The 21,789-nt window shown below is 37.6% G+C and overlaps 1 protein-coding gene across 6 annotated transcripts in view; it reads left to right on the forward strand.

Moving 5' to 3' along the window:
• GABRA3 (gamma-aminobutyric acid type A receptor subunit alpha3) overlaps positions 1 to 21,789 on the forward strand; it is a 272,860-nt gene that overhangs the window by 107,434 nt on the left and 143,637 nt on the right. For all 6 annotated transcript variants that reach the window (XM_081563606.1, XM_081563607.1, XM_081563609.1 and 3 more), the window contains exon 3: positions 5,143 to 5,264. In XM_081563606.1, coding sequence (XP_081419732.1) covers positions 5,143 to 5,264 — 122 coding nt within the window. The remainder of the gene's footprint in view (positions 1 to 5,142; positions 5,265 to 21,789) is intronic.

Consider the following 21,789-nt stretch of genomic DNA (forward strand, 5'->3'; position numbering starts at 1 on the left):
ACAGCTGTCTGTGATGGATCGTGCATATTCTAGCCAAAAATACGTTTATTCTTTTTTCTTAAGTGGCTTCTATAAAAACATTAGAATGTGTGTTACTGAGTTCCGAGTATATAGCTGGCATCCCTAGTGCTGAATTTTTAGCTTGACCCTTCCACTTATCAGAATGACTGGACCTGGAAAATAAAAACATGAGGGGTATTGGGAAATGGTAAATAATCTGATATGGCTATGGTTTCTGGTCAGAAAAAAATACTAGAATTTGCAGCTATAAAAGTATATGGGGAATGGAATGCAGATTCACAGAAAACCACATGATCTGAACAGGAATTTTTAAAACATACTTTTTTTTTAATTGAGATATAATTGACACATATTAATAGCATTGTATAAGTTTAAGGTGTAAAATGTTTTAGTTTGATATATTTATATATACTGCAATATGATATAGTAGAGTTAGCTAATGCCTCTATCATGTCACATAGTTTCTTAGTAACTTTGAAGTTTATAATATAGTATTGTTGACTATATTCCCTGTGTTGTATCTCACACCCCCAGAACTTACCTATTACTTGTAAGTTTGTAACCTTAAATGACATCTCCCCAATTCTTCACCACCCCCAATCTCTTGTAACCACCATTCTAGTGTCTATTTGCACAAGTTCATTTTTTTTTTTTTTGGTTCCATATAGAAGTGATATCACACAGTGAAAAGGTGGCTTAAAACTCAACATTCAGAAAACTAAGATCATGGCATCTGGTCCCATCACTTCATGGCAAATAGATGGGGAAACAGTGGAAACAGTGACAGACTTTATTTTGGGGGGCTCCAAAATCACTGCAGATGGTGACTGCAGCCATGAAATTAAATGACGCTTGCTTCTTGGAAGAAAAGTTATGACCAACCTAGACAGCATATTAAAAAGCAGAGACATTACTTTGCCAACAAAGGTCCATCTAGTCAAAGCTATGGTTTTTCTAGTAGTCATGTATGGTTGTGAGAGTTGGACTATAAAGAAAGCTGAGCACTGAAGAGTTGATGATTTGTGGTGTTGGAGAAGACTCTTGAGAGTCCCTTGGACTGCAAGGAGATCCAACCAGTCCATCCTAAAGGAAATCAGTCCTGAATGAATAATTGGAAGGACTGATGTTGAAGCTGAAACTCCAATACTTTGGCCACCTGATGTGAAGAACTGACTCATTGGAAAAGACTCTGATGCTGGGAAAGATTGAAGGCAGGAGAAGAGGATGACAGAGGATGAGATGGTTGGATGGCATCACTGACTCAATGGACATGAATTTGAGCAAGTTCTGGGAGATGGTGAAGGACCGGGAAGTGTGGCGTGCTGCAGTCCATGGGGTAGCAAAGAGTTGGACACGACTGAGCGACTGAACTGAACTGAACTGAGAGAGTTAATCCTCATTGTCCACTGAATTGGACAATAATAGCTGTAACAGTTTACATTCTCACCAACAGTGCACGAGAGTTCCCGTTTCTTCACATCCTTGCCAATATTTGTTATCTCTTGTCTTTTTGATAAAAAGTCATTCTAAAAGGCGAGTTGATATTTCATTGTGGTTTTGATTTGCTTTTATCTGATGATGAGTGATGATGAACAACAACAACAATACTTGTTGGCCATTTGTTTGTGTCTTCTTTGGAAAAATGCCTACTCAGTTTCTTTGGCCATTTTTTAATTGGATTATTTTTCCTTTTGCTATTGAGTTGTATGAGTTCCTCATATATTATAGAATCCAATATATATATTATATTTCTTTATATATTATGAATATATCTTGTTAATATTACTTTCTGCATAGTAAGTTTGAATTTTTAAAATCTGTTCTCCCCCAGGAGATATACAGTATTAGAAAAAGATGACAACCTTTTAATGAAGTCAATTTCTCCTGTCTTTTGGTTGTTTTATAAACTGCATCAGCAACTCCACATCTGTGACTTTTCTGCTTCCCCCGGACATAAGCACATTAAGGTGCTTCCTCAGTGTGGTTGAACTGATACTATTTACTTATCCTGAACTTAATCGCTCAGTAAGCTTAACTTTTCCCATAGCATAAAAGTGCATGTCTTTCAAAGGTGTCTCATTACATTTTCAGGAGTTTGGGGAAAAAGGAATGATCATCCTCAGTGTATGTTGAGTTTTACCATTTACAAAGTAATTTTATGTGTATTATCTTCTTTACTTATTTCTTCCAAAAGCATTATAAGTTGGGGACCTATCCCTATTTTACATGCAAGGAAATAGCTCACATGATCAGTTAGTGGCAGTCGGAACTAAAACTCTGTTCGTCTAACCCTAGTTCTTTGGATTTACCACTTTTCCATTTTTAGGACTCAATAAATGACTAAACTTGCCTAACCTATAGATAATGTATTAGTAACATCATTTTCATTTTTAATGATGCGTTATTAATATATTTTGTCCAGCCAGTAATGATAGATATAAGGCAAAGCAAGCATGGTTATTGCATCAGTCTCATCAACTTAATAAGCATATGGCTTTAAACAATCCCTTTCTTTTGTTGGTGTCTCAGGCCATCCATCTGTAAAGTGAAGGGAAATACTTAACATGATCTCTAAAGTCCTCCATAATCCTGAGATATCATAATGCTTTGTTGTTCCTCCAGACTATTTTGAATGGGCACAAACTATAGAATCTTCAACTTGTTGCAGTTCAGTTATTTAAAAAGAGAGTTCTAACTTGGGTTCTAAATTAAACCAGCTTCCAGCTGCCCATGCAATAATTTAGAGCACATTGGGAGAAAATTTTATTAGTAATCAAGTCAAGTAATCAAAATCATAGAGCAATATATTGAAAATTGCTTTGGAATGACATTAAGCATTGATTTTTGACTTAAAAGTTTAAAAGTTATTAGTGACTAATGCTGCTAACATATCAAAACAGAGGCAGCAGGGGGTGGAACTGCATCGTCAAGGAACTTATTATTTCAGTAAAAGAGGTAGCCCAGTATATGGGCCTTATATTCAAGAATTCTGGACTGAAATTAAAAATTATGTTCAGGGGCTTTACAATTCCCATATATAGATCCACCTGGAGTAGGTAATCTCTGAAGCCCTTTATAGCTTGTCTATGACTCTCTGAGGATTCTGCTTTTTATCCCCTTCCAGTAATCCAAAAAATGGTTTTTCATTCAATTCATAGACCTGTTTCCCAGAAATCAAATTAGGCTAACCAGGGTCAAGATTCCCCGCAGTGAGAGTTAAGGGAAAATGAGAAAGAGGTTTTCACAAAATCACTTAAGCTCCCACAGCCTCTCTCCCCACAGCCCATGCAAGATGGATTTAGAATATTGGAGATTAAGCCAAATGTGAGCTGAGACCTGATAGGGTGTCTCTATTTATCTTCTCAACATATTGATGTCAGTTTGTTAGCTCTGCACTATAGTTTCCTTCTTTTTTCCCCTTCCAAATAAGGTGTCTGTATCATTTCTGGTACTCGTTTCACTAAAACAGCCAATCATCTCTGGTTTCACTGGTTTCCAGTGCCTCTTGGCCAAAGCTTTCCTTATGGCTTTGATGGATGAGGGTGCCTATATTTTGTCATTATTTACATTTGAATAATGTATTTGAGTCCATGGGGTCGCAAAGAGTCGGACCCGACTGAGTGACTTCACTTCACTTCAGTGTATTTGAGTGCATAAACTACTATCTTAAAGAAGACAAAACAAATTTTGAATACTTTTAGATATTAAACATTAAATCTAGAAATTTTAATATATTGTTTAACATTAATACAACATATCCGTGCAGTTATTTTAATTTTCAAAATGAGAAAGCTGTTACAAGAGGTGTTGTGACTTGCTTATGGTCACTCAACTAATAAATTCAAATTCTTGTCTCCAGTCTAGTTAAACCTAGTTCCCCTTTTCATTCCACATGTATCTATTTTTATTGTTTGATTCTCTCAGCAAACCTGTAAGCAAGGGAGAGATTACTTGCCTTATTTTACCTTTTTTTTTCCTGCTCTGTTTTTTTTCTATAGGCACATAGTTGATGCTCGTTAAAGATGCATTGAATGATTACGTGAATTGAATTAGTTTATGAATTAAGGAAATTGGTGTTCAAAATGGCTTTTGACAGTTTACCAGCTAGTGAGTGGCAGTATAGAGTGAGAACTAGTCAGTTTAGATGTTCCTACTATTCCGTGGGGTTCCCTAGTGGCTCAGATGGTAAAGAATATACCTGCAATGTGGGAGACCCAGGTTTGATCCCTGGATTGAGAAGATCCCCTGGAGTAGGAAATGGCACCCCACTCCAGTACTCTTGCCTGGAGAATCCCATGGACGGAGGAGCCTGGTAGGCTGCAGTCCATGGGGTCGCGAAGAGTCGGACATGACTGAGCAACTTCACTTTCACTTTTCCCTTTCATGCACTGGAGAAGGAAATGGCAACCCACTCCAGTGTTCTTGCCTGGAGAATCCCAGGGACGGCGGAGCCTGGTGGGCTGCCGTTTATGGGGTCACAGAGTCAGACATGACTGAACATAGCACAGCAGGAGTTAGCTAAGGGTCTGCAGAAAATCAGAAATTGTGGATTCTAGTTCTGTCTGACCCTCAGTAGCAATATGACTGTGGGAAAATTTGGTATCTTCTCTGAGCTTATTTCCCCATGTATAAAATGAGCGAGTTTAGGGAATCTCTTAAGAGTTCTGGTAGCTTTAACATTTAATGCAATGCTTTTGCTTTGTTGCTCTATCTCCACAGGGTGAGATATAGGTAGATTACATGCAATTCAAAGGTCTTTCTGGCTTTGTTGTTCTGTGAACCTATTCTAGATTAGAAAGAGGGGTAATTTAAAATTTTCCTTTTTTGTTTTGGGACCCTCTTGTCCATGAAACAAAATTTGATAAATCAACTTTATGCCAGGTATTATTCCCACAGACATCCTGTCTAAGATTTCTACTGGTTTTTCTCTACCGCTGGGTGAAGGATGGACCATATGTTTGCTAAAGCTCATGCCAAAGTACTTGCTGGTTTGGGAAGTACAAAGCCATTTAACTGGCCCAATCTACTGATTGACATTTTCTTGAATTAAAGTGTTTAGACATGTAAGTATTTGCTATTAATAACTATTATTTTGTGTCTCGTTTTCTTCCACTGCCTCAGACTCTCTCCAAAGCATGCTCCAGATATTCCTGATGACAGCACCGACAACATCACTATCTTCACCAGAATCTTGGATCGTCTTCTGGATGGCTATGACAACCGGCTGCGACCTGGGCTTGGAGGTCAGTTATTGTTTCAAGATCTTCTTGGGTATTGTCTTCTAAAGAGAGTCTAAAGGTACCTTTAATAGTGTGTTGATCAATGAAGTTAGTATCAAGTTGAATTTCTTCCCTCTGAGCACTGGAAATGTGTCCTAATCCTTAATTTCAATGGTTGGTCTCTCTGGTCTGGTTTTGGAATGTTCTGAATTTCACTTAGGTAAATGCATATAGGGTGTTAAACCACAACATTTGGCCACACCCGTTTCTGGTAATAAAATAGCAATCCCTTCCTGGATGGCAGATGTATCTCAGGAACAGCTGGGAAATATGTCTTTGTTCTAAAAACCCTGAGCACACATCAGCCTGATATTCTGAAGAGGAGAAATCTGATGGCTAGATGGGATCTCATAAGGAAGTAAACATATTAAAATACTTTATGGGCCATATTGAAAGAGCAAGTATGCAAATGTATATATATTTAAATTTTTTCCTGAACCATTTGAAAATTAGATGCAGATATTATAACCCTTTATCCATAAGTACTTTAGTGTGTATTTTTTAGAACATAGAAGTTATTTTATAAAATTATAATGAAATTATAAATTCAAAAAATATAACCTGACATAATACTATTTTCTAATCTGTAGCCCATATTCAACTTTTGCAAATCATCTACATTTATTATATGACAGTATTATAAGAAAACTCCTTCATTCTCTTTAGTTAATTAGGCAACTATCAGCATGAACAGATGGATTGTTATTTTATTCAATGAATTGTAATCCAGGCTTTCCCTGTAGCTCAGTCAGTAAAGAATCTGCCTGCAATGCAGGAGACCCAGGTTCGATCCCTGGGTCAGGAAGACCCCCTAGAGAAGAAAATAGCAACCCACTCCAGTATCCTTGCTTGGAAAATCCCATAGACAGAGGAGCCTGGCGGGCTGCAGTCCATGGGGTTGCAAAGAGTTGGACATGACTGAGCAACTAACACTTCACTTCACTTCAATATTATTATTTGTTATTATCTATTTTGATTAGAATTATTGCTCATAATTTCCCATATTTGCTTAGTGAGAGCCTCTTCATGCTAACTTTTGATATATTTTTATTTTTGAGCACTTTTTGTCTTTATGGCATAACCATATTCCATACTTAACTTGTACTCTCCCTTATTCAGCCTTACAGTCAATCATTTTTTCCAAGAAGAAATGGGATCTTTCTGTGTGGGAAATTATATTAACATCCAACTCCCATGTGCCAAGTATTTTCATTGCTATTGGGTTTCTTTGCTTCTAAGACTTTTCAGTGGACAGAATTGAGAAAATAGAAAATAATATATATGTGTACACACACACACACACACACACATATACACACAAATGTATACATGCATATTTATACATATAAACATAGGAGCTTCCCTTGTAGCTCAGTCAGTAAAGAATCTGCCTGCAATGCAGGAGACCCGTGTTCGATTCCTGGGTCAAGAAGATCCCCTGAAGGGGGAAATGGCAACCCACTCTAGTATTCTTGCCTGGAGAATCCCATGGACAGAGAAGCCTGGCAGTCTACAGTTCATGGTGTCACAAGAGTCAGACATGACTTAGCGACTAAACCACCACATATAGACATAATGTAGACATATATGTGTATGTGCATGTGTAATGGGTTTATACTGATACCACTAATTCCAGTCTAAGTATTCCTCATTGACTTACTAATTTACTTAATTATACAATATACATAAAATAGTGTTGGAATCACTATACCTATACCACTGTAATAAACACACTTATTAAGTAAAGTTAAAGATAAGTTTTCATGGTCTTTTTTTGGGTGTTGTTTGTTTTGGATGAAGGCTATATGGCTCTTGCTTTGGTATAAATAATAGATTGGAGCAGGGCAGTGTTGGAGGAAGAAAAGACTAATCACAAATTGATTTGTTATCCAGAAGGAAGGTGGTGACTGTGGGAATGTAAGAATTTGGTGACTGATTAAATTATGGGATTAGGGGGAAAAGGAGGAGAAAATGATAGCAGACAGAATTCCCCTGTGAAGCTGTCGGGTTTTATAATTTTTTCTGGAAGTTTTTGATTACTAATTCAACTTCAGTACTACTGATCAGTCTATTCAGATTGTCAATTTCTTCCTGATTCAGTCTTGTAAGATTGTATGTTCCTAGAAATTTATGCTTTTCTTATGAGTTGTCTAATTACTTGGTATATGACTGTTTCATAGTATTCTGTTGTGATTTTTTTGTGTCTTTGAGATGTAACATGCAATTTCTACTCTTTCATTTCTAGCTTTGTTCAATTGAGTCCTTTCTCTATTTTTCTTAATGGGACTAATTCAAGGCATATCAATTTTATTTTTTTAAAATAACAGCTCTTGGTTTCATTGATCTTTTCTTTTTGGTCTCTCTTTAATTTATTTGCATTCTGATCTTTATTATTTCTTTCCTTTTGCTGACTTTGGGCTTTATTCTTCCTTTTATAATTACTTTCTATGGTAGGTTGCATTGTTTATTTGATTTTTTTTTCTTCTTTCTTGAGGTAGGCCTGTATTGCTATAAATTTCCCTCTTAGAACTGCTTTTGGTGTGTTCCATAGATTTTGGAGTGATGTGTTTTTATTTTTACTTTTATCAAAGTATTTTCTCATTTCCTCTTTGATTTCTCTACTGACCGATTGGTTTTTTAGTAGCATGTTGTTTAGTGTCTATATGTTTGTGTTTTCCACATTTTTTTCCCTGTATTTGATTTCTAGTTTCATATCGTTGTGGTCAGAAAAAATGTTTGATATAGTTTCTATCCTCTTACATTTGTTGAGACTTGTTTTGTGGCATGTGATCTATCCTGGTAATGTTCCCATTAATTGAAATAATATTCTGCTGTTTTTGGATGGGAAGTCGTGTATATATCTAAGTCCAGCTGGATTAATATGTCATTTAAGGCAACTGTTTCCTTATTGATTTTCTGTCTCTATGATCAGTCCATTGATGTAAATGGGGTGTTACTGTTATTGTATTATTGTCAATTTCTCCCTTCATATCTCTTAATGTTTGGTTTGTATATTTAGGTGCTCCTGTATTAGGTGAATATATGTTAACAAATATTACATTCTCTTTTTTAGGGACACCTTTATCATTATATTATGCCCTTCTTTGTGTTTTGTTATAGACTTTGTTTTAAATCTACTTTGTCTAATGCAGAAAAATCAGCTGATAGCCTTATGGGGATTCAGTTGTATGTGACTCTTTGTTTTCCTCTTGCTGCCTTTAAAATTCTCTTTTTATATTCAACTTTTGCCATTTTGATTATGATATGTCTTTTGTGTGTCTTGGGTCCTTCTTGTTTGGGACTCTGTGCATCCTTTACCTGGATATTTGTTTCCTCTTCAGGTTAGAGAAATTTTCAGTCGTAATTTCACCAAATACATTTTCTACCCCTATATATCTCTCTCTCCTTCTTCTGGGAACCCTATAATGTGCATGTTAGTATGCTTGATGTTGTCCCAGAAATCCCTTAAGCAATCCTCATTAATTTTTTTTTTCTTTTTGCTGTTCGGTTAGGTGATTTCCACTATTCTACCTTCAAGGTCAATTATGCTTTCTTCTGCATCACCTAATCTGCTGTTAATTCCTTCTAGTGTGTTTTTTTCCTTTCAGTTATTGTATTATTCAGCTCTGATTGATTCTTTTTTATATTTTCTGGTCTTTGTTGAAATTCTCACTCAAGTTCAGTTAGCATTCTTGTTACTATTGGTTTGAATTGTATCAGATAAATTATTTGTCTCTGTTTCATTAGGGTTTTTTCAGGGGTTTTATTTCATTTCAGTTGAAACATACTCCACTATCTTATTTTGTTTAACTTTCTCTGTTTGTCTCTATGAAATTAGGTAAAATAGTTACCTATCCTGGTCTTGAATGTGTATCCTTGTGCGGGAGCATCCTTTGTAATCTGTGTATGATCAGTGGCTTTGGTGTGAAAGGTGGACATGTGGTGGGCACAGGCTGCATCTTCCATTGGTGTGCTCTGTCAGCTACAGTCTCTGTGGAAGGTCAGGCTAGATTTGGAGTGCCTGGAGCCAGAGCTGGATGTGAACTGGGGATTCTCCTAGGCTCAATGGTTGAGGTGGGGCTGGGGCTCAAAAGGCTGGAGCATGAACTCTGAGAGAGTTGGGCTTCTCCCAAATGTGATAGCAGTCTCTGTCTTTATTGAGGGTATGGCCAGGATATGAGGACTTAAGCCTGCACTTCTGAATTCATTCAACTTGTTCCGCAGTGTGTGCACCTTGGTTAAGGGCTTGGTTGAGCTAGGAAGTGTTGAAGCTCCGCTACTGAGCTGCCTCCACTTCTTTACCAGTGTGTTCACACATGTGTGTATAGGGAGTGGTGGTCTCTGCCAAGGCCAGAGGCAGAGTCAAGAACTGAACTGGCTCTGTTCCCTCACTGGTGCCCACATGTATACACACACATGCGCATACAAACACACACTGGCAATGGATGTCTACCTTACCCAGAGGCAAGACTGAGGCCTCAGCTGGCTCTTTTCCCTCTAGGCATGCATGTTCATAGGCAATGACCATCTCTGCGTTAGCGAGGAGCAGTGCTGGAACAGGATGGGTTGGAGCAGGAGCCTGGTGCAGTCTGGGGTGTGTGCTGGGGCAGTCCTGGCTGGTCAGCCAGAGAGCAATTCAGTTTTCAGTTTGATGTGTCTATGCTAGAACTGGGAGCAAGCAAGTTGGTTGCATGGCTCCTCACGAGTGGAGTCTTGGGTTTCCTACAGTCCTCTACTAAGCCACATTGTTTACCAAACCAGCTAAGTGGGCTCTTTTTCCCAGTGTTAGTCCTCAAGGTTGAGGTGCCTAATATGTGGCTTGAACTTCTTGCTCTCCAGGGAGAATCCTCAAGCCTGTGACTTCCCCCTGCTCTTTGGGGTCACCCATTCAGGGTGCAGGACCCAACCAGCTTGCTTCTTTTCCCTACGTACCAGACTGAGTATAGTTCTTTCTTTACAGCCTTGCTTGTAGAAGAGCCATTCTTCTTGTCTTGAACTCATTCTATGTGAGAGTTGCTCTATATGTTGTTACAGTTTTGATACATATCTGAGGGGATCTGAGTTTGGGGTCTTCCTACTCCACCATCTTGATCTCCTAGAAAATCCATTTTTAAACTCAACTTTACAATAATAGCTCTTGTAATAGCTTGTTTCTCTATAAATAAATACTTTATAGTCTTTTAATGGATCTGAGACCTACCTGTTACCACAGATTAGCTACTAGTATAGCACCTTCCTGCTCTACCTCTTCTCTTGACCATTTTTTTTCCTAGGATCCTATTAGCATGGAGAAGTAGATAGCTACCAACCAGTGTTAAAGAAGGCATGGGGCTAGATAGTTGGAATCTATCCAAGGTCAGGACTGCAGAGATTTAATTCATTGTCTGACTTTCAAAACCAGTTTATTATATAACATCCAAAAAGTGCCTTGTCTTATAGAACAGCATTTTTCAAACTTGCCACTTGAAAAAAAAAAAAAAAACTAGCTAAAACAATACATAAATAATTTAAAGTTCACTTTTAAATAACCAGAACAATGTTTCCATGTCATGGTGGTCATTTAGTACCTCCAGACAGTCACCACTATCTCTGAAAACATGACAGGATGGAATAACTACAGGAGGTATTTAGGGTAGACCATGGGAAGAACTTTTGGAGTATCAAGATATTCTTCTTTATGCCACTCTAATGAGGCTATATAGACATAGTTAGCATTAATTAATTAGTCAAGCTCTGGAGAGATTTCCCCGTGGGATTTTTTGTCAGACCTTTCTTGCTTTCTCTCCCTGGAATCCTTTGGCTTTAGCTACAAATAGTCAGCAATGTGGAAGCCTTCACAATGAAATAGTGCTAGCTACAGACTGGGCAATAACGTGGTCCTATGCTTTGTCTCCTTTGTTCTTTCTCTTCCCTAACAAGTTACTTGAAGGCAGAAACCATGTCCTATTAATTGCTCTCCTCCCCTGGAGTGCTCAGCACAGAGCTTTGCCTATAGAAGAAGTATAGGAAAACCGTGAATGTGATATAATTGACTCCTTGTGATCCCTTACGCCTTGATTTTTGGCTCTGCTTTCTTTTCTGCTGATTCATATCTTTTGGTTGGGCACAAAGTTATTATACAAATGATTATTTTCTTTTGTGGCATCAACTTCTCATTCTGCCTCATTTACCAAGAGTTGTAAACCAGCTTCTAGTACCTGACCCCTTGTTGCTTTCTGTCTTGAACACTTCATCATTTCACTGTGTGAACTGTGGAGGAATACCTGATTTTCACTAGTTCCTATTCACTGTGCTCAACTTTCTTCAAGAGCTCTGTATACAATTGTGATCTCTCACTGCTTTTGTCTGATCTCCGTTTGTGCTAGTGTCTTTCATTTGAGTATCATTTTTTGATTTCATGCTTAACTCTTTTGCCTTCTTTCTCTTCTTTTAGTCCTTAATCTCTTTGTTTCCTGCCTTGAGTACTTAGCACTCATAACAGAGGCCTATGTCTTAGTCTAGTAGAAGTACCATCGGCAGTTTAGGAGCCCAGCAATGGCTTTATTCATATTATGTCCTTAGTCTAGCATGCACTGATAACTCTACCATTTAGGGTCTTGTTCTTTCTTCAAAACCTAAATACGCTTTCCAGCATGCTGTCTTCAAGCCTAGGCTAGGAGACCTAAATTTACAATTTTATTTTGGCTCATTCTAGATGAGTGACATTAGAAAAGTCACTTGACCTCTCTAAACCATCACATCATACCTTTGGCTACAAAATAAAGGTAACCAGTACACATTATAGGAAACTTAACTCCTTCTAAATCCAATCCAGTGACAAATTCTGCCATCAAAACACCTCAAAATTTGACCAGTTTCCATCACCTCTATAGCTACCAGCTTGGTGTGAACCACCCTTATCTCTCACCTGAATTATTACACTGGCTTCCTCTTGCTTGGGTGGCATCTGCTCAATGAAGCCTTTTTGGCAATTGTATTTAAAATTTTACATCCAAATTGCAGCTTTATTTTCCCTATAGCATCTATTGCATTACCATAGTTTACAAATATTTTATCTGCTTCCTCCATCTGCGAATATAAGTTTTAGGAGTGTGGGGATATTTTGACCCTGATTTGTTGCTAAATTTCTAGTTACTGCTTAGTCCATAGTAAATCCTCAGTAATTCTTTAATGAATGAATATTTGCCTTTGATTCTTTATTGTGAGAGTCAAGTGAAATAAGATATACAAAAGTATTCTATAAAATTTGACACCATAAATACGTTATCATTTTTATTGTTTCCGTCAGTTGAAATTGACCACTGCTTATCTAAACCTCGTGTCTTTAGTAGGATCTCTGTAGCATTTACTTCTCTGCCTTTGGCAGGGGGGTTAGTTATTTAGGTGTTTGTATCATGATTTTTGTCTGGAAAAAGCAAGGGCTCAGTGTCTCAAACTCAGGCTGGAATTCTTGATGTTAAAGCTAGGTGGTGAATGATTAACTTGTGGGCTGCAGAATGTGCAGATGAGAAATATCTGAAAGAAAATACTCAGGAGTAAAATTGGAAGTGAGAGCCCAAGTAGACAATCCAACTGGTGTAGAGACTATGCCAAGAGTAATAAACCAGTTACTAGGCAACAATATGGAAGTCATAAGAGGAGTGCAAGAAAAGTTGATTTGCTGGATGAGAAAAGAAAGAAAAGTAGAATATACAACGTGGAGAGTTTTCTGAGGCATTGTTGCAAAACTACATAGATATATTACCTTTGGCCTTGCCTGTGAGAGCTATTCACAGTTTTGACCTGGTTCAGATACCACCTTTCTGTAACCCTTGCCATAGGTGGAATAAGACCACTGTTTCACCGGGGACACTAAGTGGAAGGCTTGAACAGCCTTTGAAACATTCTGAAGGTGGGAGACATACCACTACGATGGCTTTTTTGGATGTATTCTCCTGAACCAGGTATCAGAATGGGCCAAGGTACTGTGTGTTTAACAACTCTTTCAAAAAAATACTCCACTTTTCTGGATTATCCCAACTGATTCCCAGAAAAGAGACAGAATCTAGCAGAAAATAATGAAGTGTGGAAACGTCTATAAGCCAGCTATAGAGTCAGAAGGCAACTAGATTGATGATTACTATAATCTTGAAAGACCCAGGGGGAGTTAATGGTAATCTAGCTTTGAATACTGAGCTGAAATTTAGGCTGGTAATTCATATCTGTTGAAAGGAGGACCAAATGTCATCTTGTTTCCTCTCAAGGTCCAGTATTGGTCAATATACTCTTCATCCTAATCCCTAGTCCAGGAGACATAATGAAGGTTCTTCTGGGAAACCTGGTTTGTTCAGAGAATGATCACCTACCAGAGTGCCACTCATGGTAGTCATTGAGAGGAAAGTTACTGTTTTTATGGAAAGGGGTCTTTTGCCTGGAAGAGTGCAGCAATGTAAATTGATCTGTGGCAATATCACTGGGACATATAAAAAGTGTTGAAATTTTCAAAGACTCAGCTGATATACTCAAAACTCAGAGGGGAGTGTGGGCAGAGGTCAGGTAGTTTGGTTGTCCATGGAGGTAGAAGAGAACTTTGGCAAACAGGCTAAGAGTAAGCAGCAATGAGTGATGTCTTAACCCATTGGAATAAGAGATTAAATCCAATAATTCTCAGGAGATATTGAGGGTTAGAGAAGGTTGCAATAATCTCTCAGGCCACATAGGTGCCATAGATAGTGATATAACGTAAGGTGATTTTTCTGATTTGGGGACACCAAAAGTCCCTCTCTGAGAGCCCTACTAGTTGTTATAAATGAGATTTGACTCGATAGAATGGCATTGTGAGTGAAATGCCTAGATATAGGCTTCCTCTTTTAGAATGTACATTGTTTGGCAGTTTTTGGCCTACTGTGTTTCCAGGTACTGTCTGTTATATAAACCTGAATATTCAGGTGATTCCACTGTGCATTGCTATGCATCCTATGCATGCTAGCCTACTTTTAGTAGACATGAAGGGTTAAAACCAAATTTTCTATGACTACATAACAATCTGTCTCATCATCTTCAACGTTCCAGGAAAGGATGTCATGGAGATTGTCAGGGGAGAAAACTGAAAATTAAACCATCCATCAACAGTATTGATCAAACCCAAGAATTGCTGAGTGTATTTAATTGAATGGGTATGGAAAGCTCTCAGTTAAGAATTACTGACACCTTGTTCAACATCATGCAGAAACTGTGATAGATAAACTGTGACTCAGAAATTCCATCTCAGGACTAACAGATATGTATTACTTCTGGTTGGCCCAGAGAAAATGCTGACATGAGTAGTTAAAAATAATTTAAATCAGGTATCCAAGGGATTTTGAGTTTGGAATGACAGACAGCTGTTCAAATGTACTGTTGTATCTAGAAGCACTTTTTAAATAAAAAATATGGCATTTATCAAGAATAGAAAACAGCTGGGGTATTACACAGATTGTTATTAGCATACTCCTCTTGGTGAAGCTCTATTGGGAAGACTGTCTTCCAATATCACTTTTCCTCATGCATAAGGTAGCAAGTGCATTGAGGTCCAGTTTAGTCAAGGACAGTTTACTGTGGGGTTTCTATAGAAGATGAGATTCCTGTGGTGTTAGCAGAAGTGGAGTTACCTGTGTATTAAGCATGGAGCCATCTACCAGGGAGGTACAAGGATATTGAACCCTGAGTCATAGATTAGGATATAGATCATTGGGGAGACTCTTGGTTTTGAGAGTGAAGAAGTATATTTTCTTGGCAGAAACTTGAACTTAGAATGCCAAAATTACTGCTAAGTCTTATTTATATTGAGAATGGCAAAGTGAAAGGTAAGGAAAGTCAGGAAGCAGGTTTTCTGCCTTCAAATCTTTTAACACCTCTTTTTAATGTTATATTGGTCTAGAATCCTTTGCAGTAGCATAATAGGCAGAGCTGGCCTAGCATGGGAACTTTAGCAGCAGAAGCCCAAAGTGAAGTAGAGCCAAATATGTCTTCCAGTCCTGCAACCAGAAAAGGCCAGGACCAATAATAAATGTAGACATAGAATGACAAATAATAGCAGTCTCCCAGTATTATTATTGTTTTATTTCATCATTTCCTCATCCTCTAATGGGGATGCCTATCAGCAGTGTCTACTAGGAGGTAGCCTTAGATCGGGGATTACGGACAAGGTTTAGTCAAGGAAGTTGGTGTCCCTGAGTCTCTCATTGATTTTGTTGTTGCTGTTCAATCACTAAGTTGTGTCTGACTCTGAAACCCCATGGACTGCAGCATGCCAGGCTTCCCTGTTCTTCACTATCTCCAGGAATTTGCTCAGATTCATGTTTTTTGAGTCCGTGGCCTCCTTGTCCTCCTTTGAGTCAGTGGCCCCCTTCTCCTGCCCTCAGTCTTTCCCAGCCTTAGGGTCTTTTCCAATGAGTCAGCTCTTTGCATCAGGTGGCCAAAGTATTAGAGCTTCAGCTTCAGCATCAGTCCTTCCAATGAATATTCAGGAATGATTTCCTTTAGGATGGACTGGTTTGATCTCCTTCCAGTCCAAGGGACTCTCAAGAGTCTTCTCCAACACCACAGTTCAAAAGCATCAATTATTCAGCGCTCAGCTTTCTTTATAATCCAACTCTCATATCCGTTCATGACTACTGGAAAAGCCATAGCTTTGACTATATGGATCTTTGTCAGTAAAGTGATGTCTCTTTTTTTTATACACTGTCTAGGTTTGTCACAGCTTTTCTTCCAAGGAGCCAGTGTCTTTTACTTTTATGGCTGCAGCACTGTCTGCAGTAATTTTAGAGCCAAAGAAAATAAAATAAATAAAATCTGTCAGTGTTACCATTGTTTCCCCATCTATTTGCCATGAAGTGATGGGACCAGATGCCATGATCTTGGTTTTTTGAATGTTGAGTTTTAAGTCAGCTTTTTCACTCTCCTCTTTCACGCTCATCAAGAGGCTCTTTAGCTCCTCTTCACTTTCTGCCATAAGGGTGGTGTCATCTGCGTATCTGAGGTTATTGATATTTCTCTTGGCAATCTTGATTCCAGCTTGTGCTTCATCCACCCTGGCATTTTGCATGATGTACTCTTCATATGAGTTAAATGAGCAGGATGACAATATACAGCCTCGCCTGTTGATTTTACCTAACTCAAAACTCTGTACTCAAGATCCTTTACTATGGGTGCCCTTTTACAGCTTCCAAGTATTTTTTCACATCTAGTGTCTGTTCGTTAATTCTCACAATGGAATTGTGGAGGCAGATACAGATACTGACATCCCCATTTCACAGTGTAGAAACTAAGACTAGAATTATTAAGATAACTTAGTCAATAAACAGTAGAGCCAGGGCCCACTCTCAAGGGTACTGGTTCTAAGTACAGGGCTCTTTGTTTCTCATCACTGCTATGTTTGAGAGAAAGAGTATAACAGGGTAAAAATGAACAGCACACCCTCACAGCCCCAGTCTGAATCTGTGAATGTCAGGGTTTGGTGGGAGATAGTATGTTTAGTAGAATAGAAACTTATATTACCATATGTAAAATAGATAGCCAATGGGAATTTGCTGTATGTCTCAGGGAACTCAAACAGGGGCTCTGTATCAACATAGAGGGGTAAAATAAGATGGGGAAGGAGATGGGAGGGAGGTTCAGGAGGGAGGGGACATATGTATACCTATGGCTGATTCATGTTGAAGTTTGACAGAAAACGACAAAATTCTGTAAAGCAATTATTCTTCAATTAAAAAATAAATTAATGAAAAAAGAGTACTGAAAAAAGCTATAACTATTTCAAAGCTGAATATCAACTTAGAGGGTGGTTCCTCATAAGAAAATTAAAAAGAGCAGATGATGGCTAATACTGATGGAAAAGGAAAAATATGGAAGTTTTCTGGTTTAACACCAAGATTAAGGAAGGACAGCTTGGCAGACAGTGTGTTTGGAACATAAAATTCTTAGTGGGATCAAAAGGATAGGAAAACTGTAACAAAAACGTGGGAGGAAAAACTACTTACTTTGAGTTGCAAAGTGAAGGTATCTGATTCCAGGCAGAAAGCCTGGGTTCTGCTCAGCTTGGCCAGGTCCATCACATTAATTTATTCCACAACAAAGGAAATATGACCACTCTCACTTGGAAAATGTTAATCTACAGTGATTGCAGAGGAGTCCCTGTCGGAGATTTCTGAGGGAAATAAATAATTTTATTTGCTGAAAGATGTCTATTACGATGCCATTAAGTATATATAGGAGCAGATTTCAAACCCCAAATGGAAATACTTGTACGTGTCTCTTTGTGCACATGGGTAGGAATTTCTTTTGAATATAGATCTGTCAGTGGAATAACTGGATTATAAGATATACACCTCTCAGTTCCAGCAAATGTTGCCAAATAGCTCTCCTAAATGATTGTACCAATTTTTACTCCCCCCAACACTGTATGAAACTTCTCTTTGTTTCAGTTCTTAACCTATACTCAGTACTGTCATGCTTTAAAAATTTTGCTGATAGCTGTGAAGTGGTATCTCTCTTTAATTTGCATTTCCCTCATTTTATGGTGGTGTTGGATATCTTACGTTGGTTTTTCAGTTTCCTTCTTTCATGAATTATGTTTCCTATTTAAGTTAGTACACTTGTAATTGATGCTTATATGTGGTACGAGGTAGATATGTACTTTTTATATATGGATAGCTTGTAGTCTGGTACATTTTTCATTAGTAAATGTTTTTCTCACTGATATATAATGCCTGTCCTCCCATACATCAAGTTTTCATCTATTAATAGGACAGTTTCCAGACATGCTATTCTGTTTCATTAGTTTTGATGAGTAGACTCATTTTAAATGGGAGTATTTATGCTTTTTTCACTTTTGTTTAATTTTAATCAAATTTTATATTTTTAAAACATAATATGCAACTTACATTCAGTATAATTCACTCTTTGTGGTATACTATCATTTAACTAACTAATAATACAGCTCAGATACAAAATAGTTCTATCAACTGGAAAAATCCCCTTATAGCTCTTCTGACAGGTTTCTAATTGTATCATATTGTGGTTATAAATTGCATTTCCCGATTGCATGTTTTCATGTGCTGATTTGCCACCAGTATTTTTTCTTGGTTGAAATATCTGTTTAGATGCTTTGCAAACTTGGCTTTGCAAACTTTGGCTTGTTTTAACCCTAATTCAGTTCAGTTCAGTTGCTCAGTCATGTCTGACTCTTTGTGACCCCATGAACCGCAGCACACCAGGCCTCCCTGTCCATCACGAACTCCCAGAGTCCACCCAAACCCATGTCCATTGAGTCAGTGATGCCATCCAACCGTCTCATCCTCTGTCATCCCTTCTTCTCCCACCTTCAATCTTTCCCAGCATCAGGGTCTTTTCCAATGAGTCAGCTCTTTGCATCAGGTGGCCAAAGTATTGGAGTTTCAACTTCAACATCAGACCTTCCAATGAACACCCAGGGCTGATCTCCTTTAGGATGGACTGGTTGGATCTCCTTGCAGTCCAAGGGACTCTCAAGAGTCTTCTCCAACACCACAGTTCAAAAGCATCAATTCTTCGGCGCTCAGCTTTCTTTATAGTCCAACCCTCACATCCATACATGACCACTGGAAAAACCATCACCTTGACTGTCAGGATACATTTAACTGGAGGCTACCTGTATGCTGTTTTCGGTCTTGCATAAATCCTTTTGTTCCTTAACAGCCGCTGAATACAAGTGCGAGAAGAGCTGGCAAGCCAGCTCTCAGGAATAATAGGAATTTATGTATCTCCTAAGCAGCGATTTACAACTCTCTTCCCTTCTGATATGTAAAGTAACTTTTACAACCCCCTCTCTTGACAATGATTCTAGCCTCTGGCTTTCTGGTTGACTTGTTAGATTTTCCCTGTCTCTGCTAAAAAGGGCTATCTTGTAAGAGAGTATATATGCCCACAATTACTTTCTTATCGGTCGACTCTATACCCCCAAGTTCTAGCCCATTTAAAGGGCCACAACACTTGACTAGATGGACCTTTGTTGACAAAGTAATGTCTCTGCTTTTTTAATATGCTGCCTAGGTTGGTCATAACTTTCCTTCCAAGGAGTAAGTGGCTTTTAATTTCATGGCTGCAGTCACCATCTGCAGTGATTTTGGAGCCCAGAAAAATAAAGTCAGCCACTGTTTCCACTGTTTCCCTATCTATTAGCCATGAAGTGATGGGACCGGATGCCATGATCTTAGTTTTCTGAATTTTCCCTTATTACTGAATTTTGAAAGCGTTTATATATTCTGTGTACAAATCCTTTGTTAGAAATATGAAATGAAAATATTTCTTCAGTTTTTGACTTGCCCTTTTATTCTTTTAATAGCATCTTTGAAAAAGAGAAGTTTTAAATTTTGATGAGTCTAATGCAATAATTTGTTCTTTTATAGTTGACTTTTATGTCCTATCTAAAAAAAGATTTTGCATGACCCAAGTTCATGGACATTTTCTATGCTTTTTTTCTAGAAATTTTATAGCCTTAGGTTTTACATTTAGGTCTAAGATCTATTTTGAGTTAAACTTTGTATAAGGTGTGATGTAAGGATTTGAGTTCATGTTTTAGCATATGGCTAGCCAATTTTTCCAGCACAACTTAGTGAAAAGGCTGTATTTTCTGCACTGCATTATAACCACTGTTGTGAATCAATTGACCGTATATGTCTGGCCATATTTTTTAACACAGTTCTCTGTTCCATTGATTGATGTGTATTCTTTGACGGTTTTGATCAATGTACCTTTATAGTAACTCTTGAAACACTGAAATACTATAATGGAGTCCTCCAAATTAAGAACACATTTAAAAAATTAGTTCTGGCAATTTTATTTAACTCTGTTGCCTTTCCATATAAATTTTAGAATCAACTCATGAATTTCTTAAAAAAAACCCTTAGATTTTATTTAAGACTATGTTTAATTTATAGATTTTTTTAGGGAGAATTGACTCTGCCTTATCTTCCACTTCTCATTTCTGGTGAGGTCTGAAATTTAGCCAGATGTGAAAGTTCAGGTTCTTCTCAGGCTTGAGTGTGTATTAAGCCCTGGGCCTATGTGGGAACTTATCAATCCCTTGGTATATGCTAGAACTTTATAAAAATCTTTATTCACCCAAGTATCTCCTTTTCTAAACTTTTTCTTCTCAGACTATTCAGTCTATTGTTTGTCTCAACTGTTTACCCCTAGCTCCAGGCTGCTGCTGTCAGTATTTTTGTCTTCAAATGCTTTTGGCTATGCCTCTCAGGAAGCCACTACAGCTCTGGGAATGCTCCCAGTTGGGTGAAACAAAGGTAAGCCATTGCATCCCTCTTTGAGGGAGCTGCCATTCAGGTCAAAACCCTTAACCACAATTTTTTGAGAATAAGATTTGTATTACTCCTTCAGGCAATGGGAACCTGTAACAGGAGTATGGGCTGACATCTTTATGGCTGCAGTAGCAGTTTTCTTCATCACATATTCCCTTGGTGGTTATAAGTTTTTTACTAGATTGTAGAGTTCTGTAAAAGTTGATTCTTACAGTTTTCCCAAGCTTATTAATTGTTTTTATGGAGAGACAAAACCCTGAAGTTCCTAACTCTGCCCCTTTTGGTGATACTCTTCTATTTTTCCCGACACTCATAGATTTTGTCTTTTCTTTTTGGTTTTTGTAAAGTCTGGCTAGAGTTTTGTATATTTTTCAATTTTTTTCAAGTAGCCAGTTTTTAATTTCACTGATTTTCTCAATTGTTTTTCTATTTTTGATTCTACTTGTTTCATTTTTAGTGTTTCTTTTTTTATATATTTCTAGTTCTTGAGATGGAATCTTAGGTTTTGAATTTTTAGTCTTCTTTTTCCTCGACATTCAGTGCTATAAATTTCCCTCTATGTATTTCTCTGTGAGCATCCCACAGGTTTGATGTGTTGTATTTTTATTTTTATTGAGTTCACTATATTTTGAAACATCACTTGTGACTTCTTTCTTGAGCCATGGGTTATTTAGAAGATTGTTCTTTAATTTCCAAATATTAGGAAAGTTACCGGCTATTTTTCTGTATTAATTACATTTTAATTCTTTGATGGTCACTGATCATAGTCTATATGACTTCAGCTCTTCTAAATTTGTTAAAGCTTGTTTTATGGGATATCTTGGTGAATGTTCCAGTGCCCTTGAAAAAGATTGGGTATTCTTCTTTTGGGGGTAGAGTGTTCTATAAATATCACTTAGGTGACATTAGTCAAAAATATTGTTTAGGTTTTCCATGTATTTACTAGTTTTGTCTGTACACATTCTATCAGTTGCTGAAAGAGGGATGTTGCAGTGTCCAACAATAATATTGGATTTGTATATTTCCTATTTGAATTCCATCAGTTTTTGTTTCATATATTTTGAAGCTCCATTGTTGGATATCACATTTAGCCTCATAATATCTTACTTATGATTGAATTATGTAAATCCCCTATTATGTTCAATAATTTTCCTTTTTCTATAGTATGTTTCTTT

The sequence above is a fragment of the Giraffa tippelskirchi genome, chromosome X (genome assembly GCF_054371585.1).
Source record: "Giraffa tippelskirchi isolate mGirTip1 chromosome X, T2T-mGirTip1v1.2.pri, whole genome shotgun sequence".
Taxonomy (NCBI): Eukaryota; Metazoa; Chordata; class Mammalia; order Artiodactyla; family Giraffidae; genus Giraffa; species Giraffa tippelskirchi.